The 13,718-nt window shown below is 37.0% G+C and overlaps 1 protein-coding gene across 1 annotated transcript; it reads right to left on the bottom strand.

Moving 5' to 3' along the window:
* Positions 1-1,547: 1,547 nt before the first annotated feature.
* On the bottom strand, positions 1,548-10,028 carry LOC143462103 (uncharacterized). The gene is made up of 3 exons (XM_076960146.1): positions 5,191-10,028; positions 2,276-4,736; positions 1,548-2,036 (listed from the first exon to the last, which is right to left on the bottom strand). Exons 1-2 carry the CDS (start codon positions 6,856-6,858, stop codon positions 3,054-3,056), a joined length of 3,351 nt encoding a protein of 1,116 aa, XP_076816261.1. The 5' UTR covers positions 6,859-10,028; the 3' UTR covers positions 1,548-2,036; positions 2,276-3,053.
* Positions 10,029-13,718: the final 3,690 nt, after the last annotated feature.

Raw genomic sequence — 13,718 nt, forward strand, 5'->3', positions numbered from 1 at the left:
ATGATGATTATATTGACCGACAAATGCGCCGCTATAGCATCATTTCTTTCTATTAATCAAATATTGGATCTTTCTATGTGCTACATGCCTCTTTGTGATGTCATGATGTTAAAAATTTTATTTACCAAATCTACCTAAATTCGATACATAATGTTCACTCGTCTGCTCAAGCGGCGTTAAACGCATATTATGCTACGCAGGAATCTACTTACGAGGTTAAAGGATAACAAGGTAAACAAGATCCACACAGATAAATTGTTCCAACACAGCATGGAAACGTCAACTACCCTGCAATTTACGAAAATCTGACGTCACTGTTCATCCATATATGGATTGCGCGGTCGTATGTTGCCTGCAGCACTTTTAGTTCTGCTCTTTCCTAAACTATTCTTGATCTGGACACGGTTGCGTAAAAATGCGATATTTTAAAAAAATCGTCACTGCAGCCTCGTCTCCTCTGACATCATATGATTATATTAACAATAATGGTGACACACTTTAATTCAACATATGCTCTGATAGTTTTCACATTCTCTTGAAAAAAACTTGCTTTGAATTTTAGGTGGTTGACTTATTTAAGTTTTTGGTTAATCGGATCCTGTTTCCATTAAGCATATGTTTTCAAATTTAGATAAAAATAACGTTTAATTTGGCCAGGTTATAAAAAATGATATGAAAGTGACCATTCTACGCTCAAGCAATGCTGCTTTGCAAATGCTTAATTCGTTTGCCATATGATGACAATTAGTCTTGCTTAAAAACATTCGACAGTAAATCATCTCCGTTCATGATAGCTTATTGACATATACGCCAATTATTTCTCTCTGGTTTGCGTAGCATTGAATTCAAGCGCGGAATGAAGTAAATTTTACGTTGAATTCTTGTGACCAGTGATGGCCAAATAACGTAGGCTACAACACAGTGGTCAACTAGTGCTTCGTTGCTTAAGGTTTCAAGCGGTAATTATTCCAAATTCCTATTGATTTGTAGATGCATGGATATGAAATCCATGGTAGCTTAGCCTGCGTCTTTCTGTCAGTTCTCTCAAAGTAAAGTGTTTCGCGGTCATTCCAGCAAAATGAGTTTCTGATGTCAACAAAACTCAGCAATCAACGTCGCTGAAGGCGATAACAAATACTTACATTTTTGCGTCATTCCGCGAGCTGTTTTCCATTACATATACCGTTTGCTTATTTCTCAATACCAACTCTGCCATATTAACAAGTGCATTTCCGTCTATTCCTATTAACAATCGCTTCAATTTCAGATAAAAATATCTCCGAGCATTCCAATGGCAGAGAGATGTTGCGGTATTACAAAACTTATGAAAGTTATGTTTTGTTTGCAACATGGTAATCTGGATCGGCTGCTTGAATCTCGATTAAATTCAGTCATGAAATAACTTAAGCAGCCGTGAACGAGACTCGTAAACCTGTAGCGATTCAGTCACATCTAATCGTGAACAAGTCTATACGGAACATTATACTTGACATTTAACGGCATCGACATGCTCGTATAGATGCCGCTAACAACACTTTAAGTTTTTTCCAGAACATTTTTAATTTGCATTTAAGATTTTTGTTCAAAGTCAAATACGTTTAAAATTTCTTCTGTACTTGTAAATGCATATTTTATTGGAACAGTATAAAACAAGGAAACAAGACTTGAAGATATCGTCAAACATGTGTTTTTATACTCAGCGAGAATTTTTTCACATGGCTTCTACGTTAAAATTTTAACCTGTTCTGTGGTAATCAGTTGGATATGTAACTGCCGGTTAAGTTATGTCTTACAAAATCGCATAAAGATAAGTTAGTGTGTATTAACTTATTATAACTTATAGATAAACATTGACATTATCCATTTATACAAAATCTTCATCTTTCGACCAATCCATTCCAGTTCCAAATATCTTGAACATTAGTCTTCACCGATTGGTTTTCGTTCACCACAGCGTACACATTGACGCCAATAACTTGTTTTGTGCTCTGATCTTTGCTGCGTGTATGAAGCTCACAGAAATAAACGAGAATTACCTGGGAAAGTCACAAATACGATTAAAAACCATATCAGAATGTTAACACAGAAAGTTATCGCAGATCCTCCTTTCGAAATACATTATTATATTACTTAGGGTCTTAAGTGTTAAATAAATAATTCCCAAAATAGCCAAAGCTATAGATTAACAACGAAACAGCATTGAAAACACAGAATGCGACAACTAACTAAGTAATCCATTCAGAGAGTGGGAAGAAGACATGCACAATGTTCTTACCATACTTGAAACAAATGCGCTTGCATTGCCGGCAAACTGACACAAATTTCCTTGTAATGGCTGTATGCTTGAGATGTCGGATGCCTTTAGCAAGACCTTGCACGGTCTAGAAGTGATAGCTGTGTAGCATTTTATCGGTCAAGATACTACAAGGTCCTTCATGGATGAACAGGCGTCCGTGCCTGCCTATCTATGAAGGCGTTGTAATCTAATCTATAATTGTTTAGTCATAAACAGCGACCTACCAGTTCAATGTACTCAGGAATTCAAATCACAATTTTCTTCTGCAAAAAGAAGGAATATCACAATTTCATCCGATTTAAAAAAATACTTTGAAATTATAACTTACTCTTGGACGATTGTTAGATCAAACCAACACAATACAAGAATTATGCTCGGCTCTTCCTTAAATGTTAGACAAAAGTCAGGTAACTTATAAATTTTAATGGCATTTTCCATATCATACGTTCGGGAATTAACAGTGGGCTGAGACACGATGCCTTTACCCATCTGTAGCTTTTCGTCAAATCCAGGCGTTCGCAATAAATTACAACGATAAAACAAAGTTTGCAAGGAGAAGTATAAAAGCAACGCACATTCCTGGTGGCTTAGGCAGAATCACGCGGTCCAAAATCATGATTCGTCAGAGCTTAATGATTTAGTTGCGTTATAACCTGCCAACAACGTCATTGTATTGCATGAATCTAGAAGTGACAAATGTAAGACTTCAGTTATGTTTAGAAGATTGTTTCGGATAAGGCAACGGCCGCAATAGTAATCAGAATGTGTTATTCGCAGGCATCGATATGATTTCGTGCCACCGATCCACAACTGGATCATAAACCTCCACTGATTGGTTCATGTCGTCCATCGCATATATCTTGTGATTGGCTACACAGGCATACACGTGACCAAATCTAAGTTTTTTTAAACATGCGACGTCACACCAGGCATTTACTCGAGGATCAAAAAATTCAATTGAGAACAAACCACCATGACCACCGCCAATGGCGTATATCTGACCATTAAGTACAACCGTAGAGAAATTTTTTCGAGGATTGTTCATTGAAGCGACATATTTCCATTTTCTACCGTCGTAACATTCGACTGACTGGAAAGAAGAAGAATCGCCACCAAGAGCATACAATAAGCCACGATGAGCGACCAATGAGTGACGTGCTCTTCTACGAATCATTGGAGCTTTTCTAACCCAAACTTGACGGTTAACATTGTAGCATTCAACTTTGTTCACAAAGATTCTCTTCTCCCAATGGTAACCACATCTCACACCACCGGATACGTATATGCAGTCTTCATAAACTGCACAACCAAAACTTTGCCTCGGTGTGTGCATTGACGTCATATCCTTCCAGCCTAATGATACGTCAGTGAGGTCCAAATACCTGGCTTCGTTTGAAGATTTATTTCCACTGAATAATGAGTAGCTAATGTCACTTTCGTATCCACCAATCATGTAAAGTCTATCTTTGTCAATCACTAAACCTGAATTTTTGTACTTGGGAGAAACGAAACCAAGTTCTTTCCAGTCTTCAGTATCAGCTCTAAACATGCGCAGCTGAAACTTGACCGACTTAGGGAACTTACTACGGCAATCGAAAGACGTCAGATAGGCCACCTTGGAATCTCCAGAAAAGTCATCATCAGAAAGTTGTATTTTTGCTTCCAAAGCCCTGGACATCGTGATTGGAGAGTTCAGGATCCAATCATTTTGCAAAACCACATCTGTTAAAAATTTCTTGGGAAGAGAATTGAGTTTCATGTCTTTTATCAACATATCAAGGTATTTCTTTCTAGCGTTGGGGTCTTGTTCAATCCAAGACATGATATATTTATATCTTTGAGAGGGTATAATCTTCCATTTTTTTCCTGTTAAATTCAACAAATGTCGAAAATCGTATCCATCTAGTTCTAAAACTGCTTTTTGTTCCAAAATCGATTGTAGATTTTCAGATATATGTTCTTCTATCTTGCCGCTACGAATGTGATATCGCTTTAGAAATATCCAGTCTGTTAAAACTGTCTCAGAGGTGACGTTATTTTCCAAGTAATCCTGGCAAGTTTGTCTTAAAATAAAAATCTGTAAAAAGTCTGCGGCAGCCAACAAGTCATAAACATTCTCCCGTTTAATTTCGACATCATCACCATAAATGAAGTCAATGACAATAACCATCGTTTCAGCGGAAACAGTATGTATTGTGACTTCATTTTCAGAATTTTCTTTCATACTTGAGGCAAACATTGCTTTAAAAAAAATTGAGAAAATTCCAACCACGCATTTGTGGACGTAGAACTCTTGCTTTTCGACTCGTATTAAAAAGTCACAATAACTTTTATTGACTTTGTAGTCTTCTTGAAGCTTTCTCTGAAGAATTCTGCTTCGAAGTTTTTCGCTGGTGGTGCTACGCAACATTATACTCAGAATCAAGTTAATGTATTTTAAAGCCAATGATCAGAAATTTACATTGCCTACTTTCCTTAGTCGTCTGAAAGTTCATAAATGAATAATGTACAATAATTTTAAAATGGAATTATCTCACTGATTTTGTATTAATGGATGCAATTCTTTCACAACCACTCTATCGATTGTGAATTTGGGTTTCTGTTTTCGTCACGTCAGAGACAAAAGTCTCAGGCAAAAATCATACCACCACAGTAACCAAGATAATCAGACAAAAGCGTACTTAATCAATTAAAAAGTTGTCACAAAACACGTAAAAGAAATGCATATATCTGATGTCTAAAACGGAATTAAGCGGTGCGAGATCATGATAAAACCTTGTTTAATAATTTAGCCCTGATCAACGTCAATGTATTGTACAAATGCGAAATTTAAGACTTCAGTTATGTTTAGCAAATTGTTTCGGATAAGGCAATGGCCGTAATAGTAATCAGAATGTGTTGTTCGCAGGCATCGGTACGATTTCATGCCATCGATCCACAACTGGATCATAAACCTCCACTGAATGGTTTATGCTGTCCATTGCGTATATATTGTGATTGGCTACACAGGCATACACGTCATCGAACTTGGGTCTATTTAGGCATGAGACGTCATACCAGGCATTTACTCGAGGATCATAAAGTTCAACTGCGGCCAAACCTCTGTGATCACCGCCAATTGCGTATATCTGGTCATTAAGTACAACTGCAGAGAACCTTTGTCTAGAATAGTTCATCGAAGCGGCCTCTTTCCATTTTCTACCGTCGTAATATTCAACTGACTGCGAAGACAAAGAATCGCCACCAAGAGCATATAATAAGCCACGATGAGCGACCAATGAGTGACGTGATCGTTTACGAATCATTGGAGCTTTTCTAACCCAAACTTGACGAATAATATTGTAGCATTCAACTTTGTTCAGAAAGATTTCACTTTCCCCAGGAGTATGAATCTTCACACCACCCGCTGCATAGATGCAGTCTTTGTAAACTGCACAACCAAAACTTTGCCTCGGTGTGTGCATTGACGTCACATTATTCCAACCCGACGATACATCACTGAGGTCCAAATACCTGGCTCCGTTTGAAGATTTATTTTCATCAACCATTGAAAAACCATTGGCACTTTCGTATCCACCAATCATGTAAAGTCTATCTTTGTCAATCACTAAACCTGCATTTTCGTATTTGGGAGAAACGAAACCAAGTTCTTTCCAGTCTTCAGTATCAGCTCTAAACATGCGCAGATAAAATTTATTCCAGCGATTTAACTCCTGATCATAATCGTCTGAGGATAAATAGGCCACCTTGGAATCTCCAGAAAAGTCATCATCAGAAAGTTGTATTTTTGCTTCCAAAGCCCTGGACATCGTGATTGGAGAGTTCAGGATCCATTCGTTTTGCAAAACCTCATCTGTTAAAAATTTCTTGGGAAGTGAATTGAGTTTTACGTCTTTCATTAACATATCAAGGTGTTTCTTTCTAAAACTGGGGTCTTTTTTAATCCACCACATGAAGTGGTTATATCGTTGAGACGATGTAAACTTCCATTTTTTTCCTGTCAGATTCATTAAATCTCGAAAATCGTATCCATCTAGTTGTAAAACTGGGTTGTGGTTCCAAATCGAACCATAATTTTCAGTGATGTGTTCTTCTATTTCGTCGCTACGAATGTGATATCGCTTTAGAAAGGCCCAGTCTGTTAAAACTGTCTCAGAAGTGTAGTTATTTTCCAAGTAATCCTGGCAAGCTTCTGTTAAAATAGAAATCTGTAAAAAGTCTGCGGCAATCAGCAAGTCGTAAACATTGTCCCTGTTTATTTCGACGTCATCACCATAAATGAAATCAATGACCATCATCATTGTTTCAGCGGAAACTGTATGTATTGTGACTTCATTTTCAGAATTTTCTTTCATACTTGAGGTAAACATTGCTTTAAAAAAATTCGAGAAATTTCCAACCACGCATTTGTGGACGTGGAATTCTTGCTTTTCGACTCGTATTAAAAAGTCACAATAACTTTTATTGACTTTGTAGTCTTCTTGTAGCTCTCTCTGAAGAATTCTGCTTCGAACTTCTGCATTAGTAGTGCTAGGCAAAGGCAACATTACAAACGGAATCATGTTAATATAGTTTAAAGCCAATGATCAGAAATATATCTGGCCTACTTTCCTTAGACGTCTGAATGAAAAATATACAACAATTTTACAATAGAATTATCTCACTGATTTTGCATTAAAATACCGTATACAATTCTTCAACAACCATTCTATAGATCAGGCCTGGCCAACCCGCGGCTCTTTACCCGTTATTATGTGGTTCTTTCGTTCATATTGAACCTCCGAAAGAGAGCACATTTTACACATTTTAGGCAGATAAATAATACAGAAAAGTAATCTCTACTGGCTAATGTTCAATTTATATTTGCTAAATAATGACTGATTATATCAGAGTTTGACCCAGAATAAAGATTATGCAACTGAAACAATATCTGATGCAGTATTATGACAAAATAATAAAAAACGTCATAAATCATAATGTGTATGATGTGGCTCTTTGCGGTTAACACAGTAAAAAATGAGGCTGGTTGGCCACCCCTGCTATAGATTGTGAATTTGGGTTTTGGTTTTCGTCACGTCACAAACTTTATGTTGACACAATAAAGCAGGTGCAAAAGGGGACACATTGTAGGCTTTTTAACACTAAACAGTTGACACATCTTCCCTTCTCTGAATACAACATGTAATTTTATGATTATGACAAAAGTCTCAGGCAAAAATCATACGACCACCGTAGCCAAAATAATCAGATACAAGCGTACTTAATCAATTACAAAGTTGTCACGACATTGTATTGTGTGTGTTGTGAAGTGTACACGGAAGCCAAAAAAGTTGCCGGTCAAAAACAAAAACGCACTCTTTTGTTACACTGTGGAGGAGCTGCATTACAAGATCTCTTCTTTACCTTGAAAGGTGATGACCTGTCGAAATATGATAAAGCTGCAGATGCTTAAAAATTTTCAGCCTTTGACGAATATACCCTATGAAAGACATCTATTTAGAGGTACAGTGCAGGGAAATTCGGAGACAGTTGAGCTGTTACCAGGCTGAAACAAAGAGCAACGCAACTTTGTTGATACAGATGACCAAATCAGGGATCAAGTAGTTGCTCATCGAACCGGCTATGACAAAAGTTCCTAGAAAAGAGAAAACGTTTTTCTCTGAAGGTTCTCAGGGAAATAGCTATGGCCTATGAGACGGCTGAAACGCAAGTAACATCATTTTCATTGCCAGCAGAAGAAGTAAATAGAATTAAAGACTACGGAAGGAGTATTGGTAAACCATATAGGAGCTCAACTAACATTGACGAATCGTAATCTACTAGAAGATGAGGAAAATACTACAGGTGTGGACAGGAAGGTCACATAGGAAACGACACAAAATGTCCAACCAAACAAAGGGAGTGACGCAAATGTGGGGAAATGGGTCACTTTGCTGTTTGCTGCAAAATGGGCCGGAATCCAAGACGAAAAACCTGTGCCAGCTTGCGGGGATGAAGATGCTGAAGGACCAGAATATCTGTTTAAGTTAGAAATGAATAACAATGGTAGTAAAGCCAAAACTGAAGTTGGCGGGGTGAAAGTTGATCTAAATATTGATTCAGGATCATCTTGCAATGTGATAAGTCAAACATTTGAAATCGAGATCTACAAAATGTAAGTGTTTCTTGACTGATAGAAAAAGTAACGCTTATGGCAGCGATAAACCCTCAAAGGTGATTGGTGCTTTTCAAGCTGGCATGAACGCTCCTGGGAAAACTCTACCTGCTGTAGAATTCCTGGCGATTGAAGAAGACGGAGAAACTAATCTTGCAAAGCAGACTGCAACAGATCTCGGCATTCTCTCAATTAAAGCAGATATTAAATGTATCTCAATTGAGCAGTTATTACAAAAGTATGTTTCTGTTCTGTTTTGCTTTGTTTTGTATGATTCCTGTTTGGAAGGCATTGGAAAGCTGATAGATTTCCAGTTAAAGATTTCCATTGCCAAAAATGTAACTCCTGTCTGTCAACCTCTATGTCGTGTCCCTTACCATATTCGTGACAGTTTAACCAAGAAGCGGAAGCAACTGGAATCTCTTGATATCTCCAGTAATTGTCGTGCCAAAATCAGATAAGGACATTCGCCTTTGTGTGGATTTGTGGCAAGCTGATAAAGCTGTAAAACTGGAAAGGCACCCAATACCAACCATTGATGAAGTCATAACGAAGTAAACTGGATATAAAATGGGCTAATCGTCAAATTGAATTAGAACCTCAGTCTAGGGAAATAACAACATTTGTCACTCATGAAGGCTTATTTCGCTATATAAGTCTCATGTTTGGTGTGAGTTGTGCACCCGAAATGTATCAATGTGTGATGCAATAGACTCTGCAAGGATGCAAAGGAGTGCAAATTATCCTGGATGACATCATTGTGTACGGAAGATGAAAAGAGGAGCATGATGAAAGACTGAAGGCCATCCTGGTGCGATTACAAGAAAGTGGACTTACCCTGAATTGAAAGAAGTGCCAGTTCAACATGTCAGAACTTACCTTTATGGGACATGTGCTGTCAACCCGAGGAATTGGACCGAAGAACGCCAAGGTAAAGGCTGTGGCTGATGCGACACCACCAAAGAATGCAAACAAGGTGAAAACCTTCTTGGGTCTTGTTAATTACAACGGACGATTTATACCAAATCAAGCCACTATAGCAGAACCATTTTGCAGGCTAACTCGAAAATGAGCTAGATTTATGTGGGGAGATGTACAAGACAAATCATTTAATGAGCTTAAAAATGTGTCGCGTGTAAAGAAATTTAATGCTGACAATGATGTAATTGATTGTGATGATGGGGAAACACTGGAACCCTCTATTAATCTACGGCCTCGTAACGACCTCAAGAAACCGGGGCGTTATGATGATTTTGTGCAATGTGTGTTTTGAGTTTTGAATCTTTAATGATCCTGTTTTATGCGCAGTGAGCTGCGTTCTTTAATGTTAGCAAAATTTAGTTAATAGGGAATTATACATTTGACATGAGAGGAAATGTAGTGTCTGTACGATGTTTGTATTAGTGCCACCATGTGCTTATAGATGTATTATTTTGGAAACACTGTGATCATGTTGTGAGTTGACATTGGCAAATAAATTCATTCTTTTTGGAGTGTGTAAGCGAGCGAATGTTACAGCTGGCAGGATGGGTTTGCACTTTGAATACATAAAAATTATGTAAACAGTTAAACATGCTAGTGTATAAAGTTTTATACCTCTGAATCCACACCTTTGCTTTTTCTTGAGGGCTCTGTTGTATTCCATGGATCTCTTGTCTTACTAAACCTTTTTTGGTTTACTTGCAGAGTCACCTCAAAAAATTGACAAAAATAGTCTGTTCGGAAAATATCAACATACCCTCCTATTGTTTGATCATCCAGGTTGTCCTGTGTTACAAATACAAGCTTTACTTTGTAAGAAAACCCATTTACAATTAAGCCATGACATTATAACATTTTTAGGTCAGTGAGTAAAAGATGGAAAACGGCTTTCTGTTGAAACATTTTCAAGTACATCTCTTTGAGAAATGACACTAAAATCATTTTTTTACATGGCTTCTCATGATTATATGATTAATTCTGCTTGAACCAACAGGGCTAATAAATTGAAAAATATTTCAATACATTTTGTAGCAATGATTGTTACCTTGACTACAATTGTAAAGACAGTTATAATTAGCGGGAGCCTTTCTTTATAGAACTCAGTCTACTACATACGTGTTACTAAAAAACACAAACGCACTAACCATTTCTGAAAAGAGAACTTAGTATGCTAAGTATCCCTTAGCAGACTCATTTACTAAACAGAGTGCAATGGATGTAACAAATTTAAAACTAACTTTATAATAACTTGCACAAGAATGGTGAGATCACGGTCTATGATATTGCATTGTTTATTTTTTGCCATGGACTGTGAGGAGCAAAAAGTAGGGCGCTAACCTCATTGTAGACTGGTCAAACAAGAAATACGCTACCAGAAACAACAACCGGAAATGCTGGATTGTTTTCATTAGTTTATACTATATTATAACTAGTACAATTATAAAGATGTTCATAAGTAAAAACTTAGTTGAGAAAACCACTATTTTCCACCAGGTTGTCGCAAGTAGGTTATGACAAACCGGTTGTTTGAGGAAGATATTTTTCCTTTACATTTTGATGACATAGTAAAACATCTGATTAAAATAAACATATCTACTTTGTTATATCCAGCATTGTAACATAGAAATGTGCAATTAATCTTGTTTCCATTAGAAATATTACGTTTTACATGTTTTATAACATTATATATTCATAAATGATTCCATACGCATTGCAGCAAAGCCAATGACATTGGTAAGTGCAAAATGAAGTTTATAAAAAATGAAGCTTGCATGACCTTGACTTGTGATTCAGGTGTGGTCTTGAATTGTGTTTTTGTTTGAAGTGAGATGAAGTCTTTTGAAGACCAGGTTTCAGTCAACTGCACCATATTTAAACATGTAATTATAAATCGTGAGCATTTTGATGTCACAAAATGGGGTTAAAAAACTCAATTCAGAATATCTGATTTTATACTATAAAAATCACATGCAAAACCTATCATTGTTCTTAGAATTTTACATCTTATAGGTATACTACAGCTCAGGCCTACCCTTAAAGTATTCAAATTATCAATGCAAAAGATTAGCATACAGCTAAAATGTTTAACTTCTTTTATGCCAAAAGAGCTTCATAAGTCTGAGAACGATTTATGCACAGCTGAAACGCACAAGTTACTTTCCCTGCAAAACTTCTGTGAAAAGATAAACGCGTTTGTCTTCACAACAGAAATACCGGCCTTTTTGCGACATTTAACGAATGGTAATAAACTGCAATGGAAGGAACTTAGTTAATGTAGAACTACAAGTTAATGAAGTACTACAAGCATGTATAAGTCAGTATTATGAGCCACGTTTCCTCCACTGAAGATGGCATAATAACTTAGAAATGGATTAACAGCTGATTGTCAACACATCCCATTACCCAGACTGCAGGGTATGGCAGCAGCAAACCTGACGTTTTTTGGTAGAAACGGTATTGGGTCCCTTTTACATTTTCACTCTATTAATTACCAAGATCGAGTAGTGTATTGTATTGTTTATGTTTCGCCATTACCTGTACAATTACTACGTCATAATTCTTTTATATTACCTCATAATCCTTTCCATTCAGGCCTTTCATGTCGAAGTGCTAAAGTCTAGGTATAACAGATCACGGTATTGTACATCAGAAAAAGGGTGATTTCTCAAAGAAAGAAAATAAAGGAGACAATTCTTTTTCCTCCGTTTTCTAGTGATAAGGGACGCACCTTGCCTACCGCAAACACCGCACGTGCATGCTGGCCACGAGTCGCGGTGCACATCGGAATGTAACTCGGCAAAAACTGCCATCCAGGCTATCCCCCAGTCCGGCCAACTACTGAAGGATTAATGCATGTTGTACATCACGGACTATGCACTGTGTAGCGATATAAATTAACCATTTTTTGCAGTTTCGAGTAGGACAAAATCGCAACAAGTCGTCCTTCACAGTATTCAACCATAATCACAGTGATATGAATATCCATCCAAGAGGTTGACACGCGAGAGATGACAAACTGTCTATTATATGAGCTATGTCTAAACTCTAAACATGCTTTCTTGACTTTCATTATAGGAGTCATAGGTTCATTTTTACTAAAATTTTAAAGTGTGTCACGATGGCAATTGTATTTTTGAAATTTGGATTCTGAATACGTCAATTGTTACGTCATAATATTTGGTGTCTCTCCGCATTCAAGCGTATTGTTACCTTTACTCATTCCGCACTCCTAGCTCGACCAACTGCTCTTGTGTTCTCTTTTAGCGGTGACCTGTTTTTTCTCACAACGGGGGGCGGTGTAACAAGAAAAACTTTTACAAATGTATCACTTGTAAAAATACTTAACGTACACTAAATGCATTTTCTTTAGTTTTACAATTATGATGTATACAGGAAACCGGAAGTTTTTGCTACTAACCTGTAAATATCCGATCAGTTTACGACGTATAATTTTCGAGTCATTAACGATTGAAAATTTGTGTGCAGTGTCGGCCACAAATAATGAAAATAGTAATGTCGCGCGCCCGGTTTAAACAGGTTAAAACCAACGTCAGCCAATATTAAAACCGTAAAATGAAGTAAAACTTAAATTTAGTATTGATTTAATAACCAGGTATTTTAGTAATTAAACTAATTGTATTGACACAAAATGAGTGGAAAAAAGAGAAAGTATGACCAAAATTATCTGAAGTATGGCTTTATAGATACCACAGTGAACGGAAAAGTTGTTCTGCAATGCGTGATATGCTTAGAAAAGCTAAGCAACGACGTTTTGAGACTAAGTAGTTTATTATCATTATCTTCTACAAAGCCTCGAATTAAACGTTTGGTTTCCCAAAAACAATTGCATCCTTCTCATTAATGAAAGTTAATTGAAAATAAATTGTTGTTTTGTTTAATGCTTTTTTATTTTGCAATGAGGTGGGGCGCGAAATTCTTAGGTACCGTCAAGGGGGGCGTGTGCTAAAAAGTTTAAGAATCCCTGGCCTAGGCTATCACACCTACCACTGGTGATGCTTTACCACGCATGCGCAGTGTGTTTTACATTCCGGAAAACTGTTGTTACTTATTAATCAAGTTCTTAGAGTGAGTTGGCCTTACTAGGAGTAGCTTAATACATATAAAATTACTTTATCACTTCTTTGCAGTTTTACTCAAGAAGCAACCAGTATAACGATGTACCGTGTCAGTATAACGACGTCACACTAAATTCTCCAATCAGGGAACTTCCCGCTCTCACAGCTAAGAGTCAATTAGCCGACCTCTTCTAACTTTTAACCACGTGCG

The sequence above is a fragment of the Clavelina lepadiformis genome, chromosome 6, assembly GCF_947623445.1.
Source record: "Clavelina lepadiformis chromosome 6, kaClaLepa1.1, whole genome shotgun sequence".
In the NCBI taxonomy this organism is placed as follows: Eukaryota; Metazoa; Chordata; class Ascidiacea; order Aplousobranchia; family Clavelinidae; genus Clavelina; species Clavelina lepadiformis.